The 15,411-nt window shown below is 36.6% G+C and overlaps 1 protein-coding gene and 1 long non-coding RNA gene across 2 annotated transcripts; both read right to left on the bottom strand.

Annotated features, from left to right (window-relative positions):
• Positions 1 to 9,996: 9,996 nt before the first annotated feature.
• Positions 9,997 to 11,606, bottom strand: LOC122014014 (pentatricopeptide repeat-containing protein At3g04760, chloroplastic-like). The gene is made up of 5 exons (XM_042570212.1): positions 10,616 to 11,606; positions 10,514 to 10,534; positions 10,463 to 10,465; positions 10,242 to 10,349; positions 9,997 to 10,026 (listed from the first exon to the last, which is right to left on the bottom strand). The coding sequence occupies exons 1-5, from the start codon at positions 11,597 to 11,599 to the stop codon at positions 9,997 to 9,999; spliced, it is 1,146 nt and encodes a 381-aa protein (XP_042426146.1). The 5' UTR covers positions 11,600 to 11,606.
• A 2,778-nt stretch (positions 11,607 to 14,384) lies between these two features.
• On the bottom strand, positions 14,385 to 14,882 carry LOC122014392. Its single transcript, XR_006120662.1, has 3 exons — positions 14,751 to 14,882; positions 14,515 to 14,586; positions 14,385 to 14,410 (listed from the first exon to the last, which is right to left on the bottom strand). It is a non-coding gene; the product is annotated as an uncharacterized LOC122014392 (long non-coding RNA).
• Between the last annotated feature and the right edge of the window lie 529 nt (positions 14,883 to 15,411).

The following is a 15,411-nucleotide window of genomic DNA, read 5'->3' as shown; positions in this document are numbered from 1 at the left end:
CAAATTGAAATTAAAAAAGGCATTATATGGACTTAAACAGGCACCTAGGGCATGGTATGAAAGACTAACATCTTACTTAACCTCTAAAGAGTTCAACCAAGGTCAAATTGACCCAACACTATTTGTGAAATCAATAAAAGAAGATATTTTTATAGCTCAAATTTATGTAGATGATATCATCTTTGGTTCAACAAACTCAGAGTTTTTAAACGAATTTACAAACCTAATGGAACACGAATTCGAAATGAGTCTGGTAGGAAAATTAACTTATTTTCTAGGGTTACAAGTCAAACAAACAAATGAAGGAAATTATATTTATCAACAAAAATATACTAAGGAATTACTTAAAAAATTTGGAATGGAAAACACTAAAGAAATAAAAACACCTATGGCCGTAAACACAATCCTAGATGATGATCCTAATGGAAAATCAGTAGACTTAAAACATTATCGGAGCGCAATAGGTAGTCTACTTTACCTAACTGCAAGCCGACCTGACATTTTATTTGCAGTTTGTATGTGTGCTCGATACCAAACCTGTGCTAAAGAATCTCATTTGACTCAAGTCAAAAGAATCTTTAGATACCTCAAGGGAACCACAAATGTAGGAATTTGGTATCCTAGGACCAACAACTTTGAATTAATAGGATATTCTGACTCAGATTATGCCGGATGCAAATTAGACCGCAAAAGCACAAGTGGTGGATGCCAACTACTTGGTCCATCCCTTGTCAGCTGGTTTAGTAGAAAGCAACACTGTGTTGCACTATCTACAACTGAGTCAGAATACATAGCTATAGGCGAGTGTGTTGCACAAATATTATGGATGATGCATACTCTAAAAGATTTCAACTTAAATATCACAAATGTAAAAGTATTAATTGATAATATAAGTTCGATTAACTTAACCAAGAATCCTGTACATCATTCAAGAACCAAACATATTGAAGTTAGGCATCACTTCATCAGGGATCATGTTACTAAAGGTGATATTGAACTCAAGTACATTGAGTCTAAATCAAATTTAGCTGACATTTTTACAAAACCACTCCCTGAGAGTGAATTTAGCAACTTACGACGACAATTAGGGATGTGCTCAATAGACTAGGAAATTTCAAAATACTTTCAAAAATGGTTTTATCAAATTATAGGTTAAACTTGTTTGTTTTCAAAACTTTCCATTTTTAGATTTTTCAAAAAAAAAAATTTTTGCCTTAGACTAGTTTTACATCCTTAGAAAGCATGTACCCATAGGTTTAGTTCTTGAGCATCTCACCAACATCTTAGGTTTACCTTGCTTGTGTTTGATAAACATAGAAAGGGGTGAGATGCATAGGCCAACTGTCTGGACTTAAGATGCTTATTTCAGTGCATCAGCATAAGTCTGGACGTTAAATACAATTCAGATATTAATCAGATTAAAGTTCATCAGTCAAGTCAAACACTGACTGATCATAATTAACTTAATCTGACTAACTAAGTGAAAGCTACTATCTTCTGATAGTTAGTTAGTACCTAATTGGTTAGACAGCTGGTAAGCTTTAAGTATCAAATTCAGGGGGAGAAATAAAACTACTTTAGTTTTTCAAATTGAATTTTAAACTTAATTTTGAAAATCAAAATTTAAAAACAACTTGTTTAAAATTGTGAAATTTTTTTTCACAAACTTTTTATCCTTTTTACCTAGTCTTTGAAAACTGAACTTTTCAAGTATTTTAAACCATGGTTTTGAATCTAGTACGTTTAAACTTTGAAAATTTGATTTTGGAAAACAAATTTTATCAAAACATTCTAAAAAGTAAAGATTTAAATTTAATTTAACTTTACTTTGAAAATGTTCCTGAATCTAGTTCTTAAAATTTGATTTTACTTAGTTTTGACAATTTGATTTGAAGGTTAACTTTTACAAAAATTATTTTACAAACTAAGCTTCTCAAAAACATTTTCCTTGATTTTGAAATTTGAATCTTTTACAAACTTAGTGTTGAAAAATAAATTTCAATTAGTTTTGAAAAAATAGATTTTTCAAACTTAGTTTTGAAATTTTGGTTTTGAAAACTTATGTTTGAAAAACGTTTCAAAGTTGAAACTTGTTTTGAAAATTTAATCTTGAAATTTAGACCTTATACACTTATGTTTGAAAATTAAACTTAAAAGTTTTCAAATCTTTATACTCCCCCCAGTCAACTTGATCTTTTCTTGGATTTAAAAATTATACTTTTGTCCTTGAATCCTGAACCAAACTCAGTTATTTTTCAAGATTAGGTGTTATTGTTTTCAGTAACTCTACACTATGATTGTTTACCCTTGTTTTTTTGATGAATGCCAAAGGGGGAGAAGGGTTAGGTGGTTAAGTTAGCTAAACTAATTTGAAAACACAAACTAACTTTAAAACCACATAAATGCATGTTGTTTCTTGCATATGCTTTCACTAACTTAACCAGGTTGTCATTCCATCAAAAAGGGGGAGATTGTTGGTGCGGCTAGCACTAACGATTTAACCTAGGTTTTGATGAATGACAAATAGGTTAAGTTAGTCTTGTTGTTGTCTGACACTTTGATCAAGTGTGCAGGAGAAGTCCAGACAGGTCGACGGGCTGACCAGATGTCTGGCGAGAAGTCCAAGCGGGTCGACGGGTTGACCAGACGCTTGGCGAGAAGTCCAGCTAGGTCGACGGGCTGACCGGATAGCTGGCGAGAAGTCCAAGCGGGTCGACGGGCTGACCGGACGCTTGGCAAGAAGTCCAGACGGGTCGACGGGCTGACCGGACGTCTGGCAGGTAAGTAAGGTAAGTCACTGGAAGGGAGTGACTGCGAGGACGCGTTCCCGAGAAGGGAACATTAGGCGTCGATCCGGCTTAGATCCATTTCGGATATCTAAGTCGAGATCGTGACTAGATTCCGGTCTTGGAAAGACGGAATCTAAGTCATACTCTTGATGCTAATTTTTATTACTTAGCGTATCTGTAAAAATGTGCTAACAAACTGTGCTGCAGGGTTTATTTGCCTCGGACTAACACTGTTTTGCAGGTAGGGAACAGTGAGGGTCCGGGCGCCCGGAATGGCTCCGGGCGCCCGGAAGTCCGGGCGCCTGGAAGAGATCCAGGCACCCGGAGGAAAATTTTATCCCCAGGACGACGTTGACACTTGGAGCATGCTGGTTGGGAGTGTTACGTCACATTCCAGGCGCCCGGAAGGGATCCAGGCGCCCGGAAGGGATCCAGGCGCCCGGAGCAGCATATAAAAGAAGCCCCAGGCAGGAGCTTCGAAAGATCTGTCTTCTGAGAACTCTGAGTCCAATCACTCTGCTGCTCTGCGCTCCAACGACGTTCACAAAGCTCCGACGACTCACTCCGGTTCTCTTTTTAATTCATTGTTTGTCGGTTAGCTTTGTTTTCTTTCTTTTCATTAGCAATATTTGTACATAAATTGTAATTATCCGAATTGCTAGTGAATTGCCCAACGAAAGTACTCAAGGAGTACGGGCCTTCGAGTAGGAGTCGTCACAGGCTCCGAACGAAGTAAAAATCAACAGTGTTCATCTCTTTACTTCTTTACTTTTCCGTTGCGTCTTAACTCGAGATTTTCGAATCGATATTCACCCCCCCCCTCTATTGAATCGAACGGTCTTACAGATATAACCCAAGAAGATTACACTCTTTAGCCAGAATTCACATTTCTTGAACTTGACGTATAATTGTTTCTCACAAAGAGTTTCAGTGTAAGTCGGAGGTGTTCTATGTGGTCTTCTTTACTTGATGAGTAGACCAGGATATCGTCGATAAATAATACCACAAACTTGTCTAAGAATGGTTTGAAGACATGATTCTTAAGGTCCATGAATGCTATGGGAGTGTTTGTTAATCCAAATGGGATTACTGTGAATTCGTAACGCCCATTTCTCGTTTGAAAAGCAATTTTTAGAAGCTCTTCTCCTTTGATTTTAAACTAGTGGTATCCTGACCTCAAGTTGAGCTTTGAATACACTTTAGCTCCTTTGAGTTGGTCAAATAGATCAAGAATTGATCAACAATTCTTGGTAGAGGGTATTTGTTCTTGATTGTGATATTATTTAACTCCTTATAATCAATGTAGAATCACATGTTGTCATCTTTTTTCTTTATGAATAACATTAGTGCTCCTCATGGTAATATACTTGGCCTTATCTGGGTCTTATCTAGTAGTTTTTAGAGTTATTCACTGAGTTTCTTGAATCCCACTTGGGTCATTCGGTATGGAGCCTTTGAAATAGGCGTGGCGTTTGACACTAAATTGACCTCGAATTTAATTTCTCAGTCCGGAGGTTCTCTAGAAGTTCGTCTGGAAACACATCTGGAAATTCCCTTACTATCGGTATATCTTCTAGTCTTAACTCAGAGTCTTCCTTGATCTCATTCATCATTGCAAGGTATACTTTTCCCCACATTTCATGGCTTTCCAAGTTTGAGAAGAGGATAAGAGAGATTTCCGCTCTTTAACTTTACCATGGAACACGATCTCTTCTTGATCTAAGTTTGGAATCGGATGGTCTTCACCATGTTGAGTTAGATTAGATAGACCCTAAACTCTTGATTTATTATTTGGGTACTAAAACTCTTATATAGTGTGTGCGTTTTTCTAGGGTTTTATTTGCTGGTGTCGCTACCTTATAAGGTTCTTCTAAGTTTTCTAATTTGGCCCTTATTTTCTTCGCAATTCTCTTAGAGATAAATGAGTGTGTGATACCGTAATTAAATAATATATAAGCAGGTAGTTTGTTGATTAGAATGGTACTTGCCACGATGTCATTGACTACCTTTGCTTCTTCTTGGGTTATGACATATACACGGGCATTTGCAACTACTTTTTTATCTCCCTGAGCCCTTGTACTTGTATCATGTCTTGCACCTCCAGCCTTTTACTCCGGATAATGGCATTGAGCGATACGATGCCTCCTTGTCCACATCGAAAGCACGTTCCTGCCTTCTTCTTGCACTCTCCAGGGTGCGCAATTTTGCAAGTGGGACACGCCTTAGCCTCTTGGTTGGTCCAAAGGGGTGCGAGTCCTCTGCGTTGGTGGATTGAAAGATTTAACCTTTTGAACATTTGACCATTGCTAGAGGAGCCCTGACTCGTGTGGGCCTTTTAAATTATTTTCCTCTTCTTGCCGCTTGATATCCATTTCAGCTCAGATTGTTACCCTCATTACATCTTCAAAATCCCTTGGCTCGAAGACCGCAAGAGCTGACTGAATTCTGCTATTCATGCTCTTCTTGAAATGATAAAGTTTTAATGTCTCATCTGTCATGATTGCTGGAGAATAGGTTCCTAGTGCGTGGAACTTGGATGAATATTCTACTACTGACATTTCTGGAGCTTGAGTGAGATTGTTGAATTTAGTCAGCTTCTGAAGTCATATGACCATTGGGAAATATTACCTCAAAAAGGCTTCCCAAAACTTCTGTCATGTGATTGGTCCCATTTCCAACATGGGAGGTACAATGCTCTCCCACCACTTTGCAGTTTTATCCACCAAGAATGGGGTTACTATTGGAGTGTATACTAAAAGCCTAGCTTTTGTAAACATTTATTTTTGAAATAAAAGAATCACATTGGTCAATATCTGTATTTATTTGTTAAATGTAATTGTTCAATTAATTTATATAGTAGATAACATGGAGTATGGTGTCACACTCAGAAGATCATGTTGCCGGTTCTCTTTAAATTATAAATAGTTGCTCACGACTAAGATGGAAAGGAACAAACATCAGAATAGTCATAGTGTAATTAAATATTATTTTATCTTGACTAATAAATTACAATGATACACTTTAAGTATATTGAGTAGGACCATTTAGGTAAGTTCGTTTTGTACTGACTTAGTAAAAGAACTAGACCTTAGTTATTATAGAAGTATGTGCTCTAAATCCTAATATAATAACAAGCACATATATTTAATATTTATTTCTTTGACTTATCAAAGGGTGAGGTTTAACTCGATAAATCAATATGTCCGATAAGTTGGGAAATGATATTACTTATAGTCTGTGTTGTTGATTATAGAAGGAATCTGTGTCCTAGTTATCTAGGTTGAGAATGTCTCCAAGAGGAGCTCATAAGGATGCCATGTTAAACCCTACAGGTGAACCTAGTCCGACATGACAATGAAGTTGTGTGATACTACTCTTGGAGTTAGATATTAATTAAGTGAGTTGTCAGTAACTTAATTAGTGGACATTCGTAATCTTAAACATAGGGAGACTAACACACTCATGATAAGAAGGAGCCCGCACTACAAGAAAAAAGTCAAACAACAACGGTTTTTCACCGTTGTCGTAGGCCATTTTGAACTGTTGTTAAAGGCCGTGTTGTTAAAAGGGGTGGTAAAAGACAACAGTTTTTAACCATTGTCTTTGAAGGCAAAGACAACATTTTTTACAACGGTGAAAAACTGTTGTCTTTTCCTTCAAAGACAACAGTTTTTCACCGTTGTCTTTGAGCGTATGCCTAGGCTCTTCAACAACTGTTTTGAACTGTCTACGACAACGGCTAAAAACCGTTGTCTTTTTTGCCAATGACATTGGTTTGACAACGGTTAAAAACCGTTGTCTTTTTAGCGAACAATGTTAATTAACATCAGTTTGACAATGATTTTTCACTGTTGTATTTTAACGCTATTAACAATAGTTTGACATATTTAAACTGATGTCTTTGGGTACAATATACAACATGTCACTACAACAAAATCGCTCATAGACATCGGTTTTCCACCGGTGTCTATTTGATTTTCGACCGATGTCTATGAAGCCGATGTTAAAAGTCTGCCATTTTAGACATCGGGTTAAAACCGGTGTAGTATCACTTAACGACACCGGTTTTCGAATCGGTTATTAACCGGTGTAGTATCACTTAACGACACCGTTTCATACACGGTGTAAAATCGATGTAATATTGTATGTTAATAACACCAGTTTTGGCAGCGGTAAATGACCGATGTAATATTACTTTATAACACCGGTTTTACATCGGTGGAAAACCGATGTAATATGTATTTTTTTTAACAGTACAGATTTGATTTTAAAATCGACAATAACAAAAAAAAATACACAAATATTCACAAATTGTACAAATATTCTTCATTCAATAATATCCATAAAATACACAAATATTCACAAATTATATAAATAATCTTCTTACAACAATATCCATAAAATACCCAAACATTCTTTTTACATCAAAAGCTAGCTAATAGATATCAAAATCAAAGTATAACATTCTTTTAACACATCAAGGTACAACTGTCTCAAATGTAATCTAGCATGCATTCAGCCCACTCGAACCGCACTTCATCAATTTCAACTCTGGAGTACTTGAGATTTGTAAACTGTAAAAACACATAAATTCACCATATGTCAAATAACTAAAACAAATGTGTGCATGTATCAAATAAAATAGAATACTGAGTTTTTAAAGGCTGCTGTGGAAGATAACGAATATAACAGTGAAGGAAGCATAGAAGAACAAAGAAAATGTTCATAGTTAACAAGCAAATGAAGAGATATACTATTTATTGTACTACCTCTATACTGCCTGTGATCTAATAATCTAAAACCCAAACGTGTGATTTTCTCATATTACTTGATGAAATTGAATCTAAATCTATCATATGAGATCAAATAAACTAATAAAAACCTTTGCAGCATCTATATGCTTGCATGTTCTGCATGACCTGACAGGATTGTTTAGCATAAAAAGAACAAACATGACTATGAAAGGCATGCTATCATCAGCATATAAATAGACTATTTAATGAAGCAGTGAAAAAAAGAATCAAGATGACTATGAAATACATGCTATTCTTGGCAGATAAGATATCTTACCTCTGAACTACTGTATGCACGAAGAACTGTGAAAGGTTGAGGTTTCCCTCGAACATCATAGAATACTACACGTCCATTATTTGTCCCAGCAGCCAATAGATTACCATCATCACAGTATGCCAGCAATGAGAAGAGTGCCTCAAAAGGCATGCAATATGAGGGTCTTTTTGTTCCAGAATCAAACATATACAACTTTTTATCAAGACCAACTGTAACAATAATCTACAGGGAAAACAAGTCAGGATATAATGGCCATTGATTTTCTATAGAACAAGCACCTCCCATCCAACTAAACTAGCCAAACCATGTATAATTATCCACCAGAAATCCAAATCATTTAATAGATTCCTAGGAAGATAATACCTTGTCACTTGATGGAGAGAAGCAAATACCAGTTGTTGGGGCAGAATGCTGTTTCAACCAAGAAACCTGACACCAAGAGCCAGAGTGAATGGAGATCAATTTTTTAGTGAATGCAGGGAACAAATACAATTTCTCCTTCATTTTAGCAGATTAAGAAATATTATTTTATTAACCTTTGGTCTGCGACCAGTTGTATCCCAAATATGAACAGATCCATCATCCCCAGCTGTTGACAAAAGATGTCGACTAAATCGAGAATAATCAAGTACTCTTAGTACCTGCAATCGCATCACCGATACAGATTCATGTTAAACCAAAAAAGATGTTAGTAGAGCGAAAGTTTGGAATTTTCAAAATATTTGACAGCCAATAACCTGCCCATTTGGATCCTTGAGTTCAGCCCGTGTTCCGGAAGCAAGATAATGAAGTATGAGATCCCCCTTCTCGTTGATGGATGCTAAATGTTCATCTTTGCAGTTGTACATTACACCTGTAATTGTGTCAATATGACCACTCAACCGTTTGATGCACCTTTTCCTCTGCAGGTCCCATATTCTGACAATATGCCCACTTCCTCCAGAGCAAAGATATCTAGAACTTTTATTACTAAAGCTGATACAATTTATGGATTCCTACAAAATAGAGAAAAGTAAAAAAATCTTTAAAATGTTTGATATATTATGCACTCATAATTACACAGATAAGAAGTGTTTTTATTACTTAAACCCATGGCCATATTGTCATTTAGGTCCTGTTAGGCATCAATCAGAATCGGTAAGCTTACTAAAAAAATACAGGTATAGTCACCCAGACTGCGAGTATGCACTAATTTGTCCCTAATCACAACAAGGGGAAACAAGGCTCAGGAGCGGTACTTAGCATTACAATGAAACATACAAAAATAACGTAAAGGATTCATATTATTACAATTGCATTACAATGATTAATATTAAAAAGCTCATTTGGACACCATGTTCTAAAATTTGGACAATGATTAATATTAAAAAGCTCATTTGGACACCATGTTCTAAAATTTTCAACCAACTTAAAATTGATAACACTTAAGTCAGCAATTTATCATCTATAAAACAATCTCAACAAGAATATAAAATTCACCAAAAAAATACTAAAAGCTTATGATCACAATTTCATGAAATCAAACCTCAATTCGTGATACCACACCCTTTGTCACAGAGATTGTATCTCCACCAAGTGGATATCCTACAACAGTTACTGAATCATGTGTATCATATAACTTGTTAGTTTGATGAATTATGGAAGAACAACTAGATTAAATAACCCTATAGAAAAGAGAGCCTTAGAAAATGTTAACTGTTGCAACAACTGAACTTCTACTTGATCACACTTCATCACATAAAGATTTGACAACAAATACAGACTTGGCATACCAAAAGTACATATTACCACTGATAAAATTCAAGTGTGGATAATCAATATCTTTATTGTTTCAAAAGAAAACATGCTGCAAGTGGCAAAGCATAAATTCACTTGGAGAAACATGGAGTACGTTGCCTTATGAAAGAACATTATAGATTATATTATAATAGCCCATCATCTACCAGTGATTCAAAATGGAACATAAAATTTCCTCACTTTCTTCACATTGGATAAATACCTAACCACTATGTGACAAGAACCACAAGCAATCTATCAAACTTGGTAACTGGAGTTTGCTTTGATGAACAAAAAGGCTAATTATGGCATTTTGATACACTTAATTCATCAAAATTATAGATATAGAAGTGTAGGCCAGTTATTTACAATTTTCCAGCTCTTCATTATCCTGCAAGTCAGGGATTAAAAAAAACAATCATATGTTGTATCATTGAAGCAAAATGCTTATAGGAATTAAAAAATAATTAAGCCAATTCAATGAACAACTGGAGAAGGGCTAATACCAGGTTCAATGATGCATCAAAAGAAACACAAATTACTTATGGAAAAGTTGCTTATCATGAAGGAAGAGCAACATTTTTGCAATTCATGAACAACAGCAACCTGAAGGCAAGGCAATTGACCAAAACGAAGTGGTTCAGCACCTTTCCAGAATTCTTCACTCTCAACTGCAAGTAATGCAATGTCGCACTCTATGCCTCTAGCTAAGACCTGTAAATCAGGTTACTGAGAAATTTGGTAACCCAAGATTGAGAAGTCAAGTTCAGAAATAGTAAGAAGAACTAATGCTTTTAAAGGAAAGGAGGTATATAGAAAATCAATACCAGCTATGCCAAAATATTACCAATAGTTTTCAAAAAGATTACAGAACATACTGCAAACACATTCATAAAAACCTGGAATAAGTATTTAACACAAGATTTTAAGATGCTATTTGCAAATATGAATGAAGAAAAAGACAGATGATTTCCAATTACAAGCTCTATCACAATATAATTCTCACAAAGCACGGACCTAAGAATTTCCCACTGTGCTTTGTAATAAGCAGAGATCAAGGGGTCATAGCTATAAGAATCAGGCTTCAGCCCTCTGCTGATCATATCGTCAAGCAACTGCTTTGCTCTGTCTAGCTTACCTTCATGACACAAAGAGTTGATCAAAAGGCTATAGGTAACAGTATTGGGCTTCACACCTGTCTCAAGCATTTCACCAACAACCTTCTCTCCATCTTCCCATCTCTTGTAACTCAACAACCCACGGAGCAAGACGTTGTAGGACATTACATCCGGGTCGCATTCTCTCGAAGGCAAGCTCTTGAGGAACTCGTACGCCGCATCCACCATTCCTTCTCTGCACAGCCCTCGGATTATGGCGGTGTAAGTGTAGTTATCCGGCTGAAGCCCCTGCGACATCATCTCGTCCAAAAATTTCATGGCATCGCCAATCCCTCCCTGCAGCAGCGCCGCCTCGATCAAGATGGTGAAGGTGACAACAGTCGGCTGGCACTTGTCGTCCAGAAGCCTGTCCAAGGCCTCCAGGGCCAGGTCGAGCTTCCCCCTGGTGCAGAAGCAGCCGATGAGAATATTGTAGGTGACGATGTCCGGAGGACAGCGCCGGCTCTTCATCCGACCGAGGACCTCGATAGCCGATTCGATGCGGCCGGCCTTGCAGAAGCCGCTGACGAGCGCGTTATAAGCGAAGACATCGGGCTCACCGTGAGACTCCAGGATGTCCATCACGCGCACGGCCTTATCGACGCTCCTCGAGCTGCAGAGCCCCTTGATTAGCTTAGTGCAGAGGATGACGTCGAGCTTGTAGCCTTTGCCCACCATGTACTCCAGGAAATAGAGGGACTCGTTGAACTTTCCGGCTTTGCAGGAGCGGCTGAGGAGCTTCATGTAGTGAGACTCCTTAGAGTCTAGGGTTTGCGGCTGGGTCGTCTTGGCTTCAGCAGACGCCATTGCCTGATAGCTGCAGATCCTGATAGTAAAAACTCTATATCGACGGCCGATGGAATTCCGGCGGAATGTGGCATGGAGAAGGAGGTGCGGAGCGAAGGACACGCGCAAAGAAATTGACATTTTTTGGGAAGGGGAAGGGGAAGATGAGGCTGAGAGAGATGGTCAGGAGGTTTAGGTTTAGGTTGAGAGAAGCGGCGCGATATTGGTTTAGGTTTGAAAGGAACGAAGTGTTGTAAATTTTGACTAGTGGAAACATTAATTTTTTTTTTTTTTGGTTCATTAACATCGGGTTTTAAAAACCGATGTTAAAACCGGTGTCTATTAATAAAAAAAAAGGCGCTCATAGACATCGGCTAAAAAACCGATGTCTATGAGCGAAAATCTGTGCTCATAGACACCGGTTTTTGGAAAAACCGGTGTAAAATACTCATAGACATCGGTTTTTGCTTAAAACTGTTGTTGTTCCACCGATGTCTATGAGGGTTTTTGTTGTAGTGTGTTGACAATAAATAAAAAATTTATTAATCTTTTCCTACTCAACAGTTTATAAAAAACATCATCATCCAGTGCAAATTTCATCCAGGGCAAATCATCTAGTGCAAATTTCATTGATAAAAAACCTACAATCCAAACATAATCAATATTTACAATGCAAATTTCATTAAAGTACCAAACATCATCATCCAAACCTCATTAAAGTACAAAACATCAACATTCAAACATCACAAAAGTTTTCAAAACAAAATAGTACCCATAACAATATATCACACATATATATAAAATCCAAAATATCTTATTTTGTTGGATCAAGTCTTCTCTACTGTGCATCTTCTAAACACTGTGCATCTTCTAAACACCATATCAATAACTGCAACCTTTTCTGCTTTCTCCTCCCTCCTAGCTTCTCTTTTCTTCTCCTTTCTGGGTACGGGATCATTATCTTTTCCCTGAGGTAAATAGCATATGATTGCAAGTTAAGTCATTTCCCAGGAGTAAATGGCATAAAGATGAAAATGACAAAGACGCTGTACACAATTGAATATGATAACAATACTTCTTTCTAGGCACAAATTAAAATTACTGCATAACTCACTTTCAGTTCAAGTTATCTACAAAATATCATTGATCAAGAACCTACAATCCAAACATCATTAAAGTACCAAACATCAACATCCAAACATCACCAAACTTTACAAAACTAAATAGTACCCATAACAATATATCACACATATATATGCCAAAGTATATTGTTTTGTTGGATCAAATCTTCTCTACTTGTGTAATTCCTGTGATTAAAGTACCAAAACTGGCTAAGTATATAACACCCTTTTACTTCCTGTGAAAATAAAAATCACATGATTTTAATCCAATTCAACAACAAGTCTAGCTAGTCTCCAGTATATATTTTTATCACCAACATTAGAGGTTGTAATATGTCAAGAGCTACTGGACCTTTGACATGTTTATACAAAGAGTTAAGTTTGCTTATTACACCAATATGCGTATCAAGTGTGAAAGGATTTATACAAAGAGTTAAGTTTGTTTATCCAACTGATGGGACTTTCCTGAGACAAGGAGCCTGCGAATACCCAGAACCAACTAATTACTCTTAACTTAGATAAATATGAAACATAACAGAATGATGCTTACCATGAAGATGCTCTTTCAGTGCTCCATTATGCATAAACTCATATACAAGAATGCTTTTGCCTTCTTGCTGGCAGTAACCGAGAAATTCAACCAGATTTCTGTGATGTATTCTTGAAAGTAGAGAAACCTGGAACAAATTTTATTGGTCAAACTGGTGCAATAATAACTTAGTGCAATCCTTCAGCAAGCTACCATAAACACACTTTATGAAGAACCTTAAGCATATCTTTTTGGTTTGGCTAAGCAATCATCTAAGCAATTAAGAGTAACCCTTTTACCCAAAGCTATGTAAACGGCTACCTCACTTGAGAACTGTCTGTTTCCCTGACAAGAATCATTGGTTTGAACTTTGACGGCAATTTCTTTTCCGTTTTTCAACTTTCCATAATACACAGTCCCATAGCCCCCAGAACCAACTTTTTTAGCAAAGTTTTCTGTGGCATCGTTGATTTCAGATAACCAATATCTATGTGCTGTTTCAATGCCAAATCCTCCGAAAGAAGCACTTAACTCTTGGAATGGTTGGGGAGGTGGAAGATCATCTGCAAATGAAAAAACAATATCTTTAATTCATATACATGTTTCAGACAAAAGTTAGTCAGTTGTATTGAGTCGTACCTACCTTCTCTTGAAAATAGTCTAAGTTTCTTGGGGATACGCCTCAAAATAGCATACCCAAGTTTGATAATTGTAATTTCATTGGAAAGTAGGACTTAAAGAGATATTCAACACAATCTAATAAGAAATACCCACGTGAAAACTATATTTTTGCCAAGAAGATGACCATGTACTGTTCCGGACAGCATATTGTTCTGCACGTACCTGCAAGCTCAATAGTTACTTCATGCTGGAGTTGGTGCTAGACAAAGCCAAACGTTAAAAGAGAACAAATTTGGGCAAACATTGATGTTCGTTAAATGACAATATAATGGCAAGAAAGGACATACAGTTCTTGTAAATTTGATAGGCCATCCAAAAATGATAGATCACCAGTTAACTTATTGTTCTCAAGGTGACTGCAAAAAAACAATTCAAAAAGTCTAGCGAATGATTAAGTGTTTGATATATAAACCAGCAATATTTATATATTACATGTTTCTAAGACTTAAGCATGCACCGAGAGCAGGTATATGGCCACAAAGCACGTTTCCATCAAGCCATCTGAAATATTTGAATTTGACACAGTGACAAGGAATCATTAAATCCATCAACAGTTGTGCCGAATGAAATAAATTGACTTGGAACAGAAGTAGATTCTAACTTACAATTCGACTAGGCCAGTTAAACTAGCAAGCTCTGCAGGTATATTCCCCGTCAAATTTCTCCCTGATAGTCTACTGTTCATTATACGAATCTATTCATTAGTTCACGCGGCGAGAAGATAGCTAAAATTTGTACATTAGCAACAATTCATAGGTCAGCTAGAGAAACTGGAAATCATGCATGGGAAAGCAAAGCAAACATGACAAAGACCAATGAGAGTTAGAGAAGCATTCAGTACATTGAAACAATTTGTGGTTGCGGATCTGAATTACATTGAACCCATGACCATGGAGCTGGTAAGCATGGATCTCCACCTTCTTGTGCCCAAACTTCTTTTGGGTAATGTGATACAAAGCTTTCCATGGTCAGTGCTGAAGAGAAAAGAGGTATAAAGGATACACTCTAAAAGAAAACAGTGTTGCTCTAGATTACCAAATTAACAAGATATTTCTTTACTTACCATCTAGGGATCCATAATTTATCTCCATATACTTGTATATCTCAAAAGCATTTAAGATAGGTCCCTTGGATGAATCATTTGTTTTCTTAAAAGCAAAAGACAAGACAAAAGGGAGACTTATATTATATGATCCCGGTGTTAGAGTGTATACTAAAAGCCTAGCTTTTGGTATAAACATTAATCTAGAAATAAGAATCGCATTGGTCAAATGTCTACATTTATGATAAATGTAGTTGCTCAATTAATTTATATTGTAGATAACATGGTGTGTGGTGTCACATACAGAAGATCATGTTATCGGTTCCTTATAAATTATAAACAGTAGCTCACGACCAAGATGGAAAGGAACAAACCATTGGAAGGTCGTAGTGTAATTAGGTATTAGTTTATCTTAACTATATGATTACACTAGTACACTTAGAGTGTATTGAGTAGGACC

This window comes from Zingiber officinale, chromosome 8B (assembly GCF_018446385.1).
Source record: "Zingiber officinale cultivar Zhangliang chromosome 8B, Zo_v1.1, whole genome shotgun sequence".
NCBI lineage: Eukaryota > Viridiplantae > Streptophyta > Magnoliopsida > Zingiberales > Zingiberaceae > Zingiber > Zingiber officinale.
Note: the sequence above shows the minus strand (reverse complement) of the source record. Positions and strands in the feature narration are given on the sequence as shown.

Bases quoted from the DNA above. Each gene is read 5' to 3' on its own strand.
- LOC122014014 (XM_042570212.1), bottom strand. From the start codon at position 11,599: ATGGCGTCTGCTGAAGCCAAGACGACCCAGCCGCAAACCCTAGACTCT. The intron at 10,535-10,615 runs GTAATTGGAAAT...TACTTATTCCAG, and splicing joins ATTATATTGTGATAGAGCTT to GTTTTTATGAATGTGTTTGC. The intron at 10,027-10,241 runs GTTGCTGTTGTT...CCTGACTTGCAG, and splicing joins GTCAATTGCCTTGCCTTCAG to GATAATGAAGAGCTGGAAAA.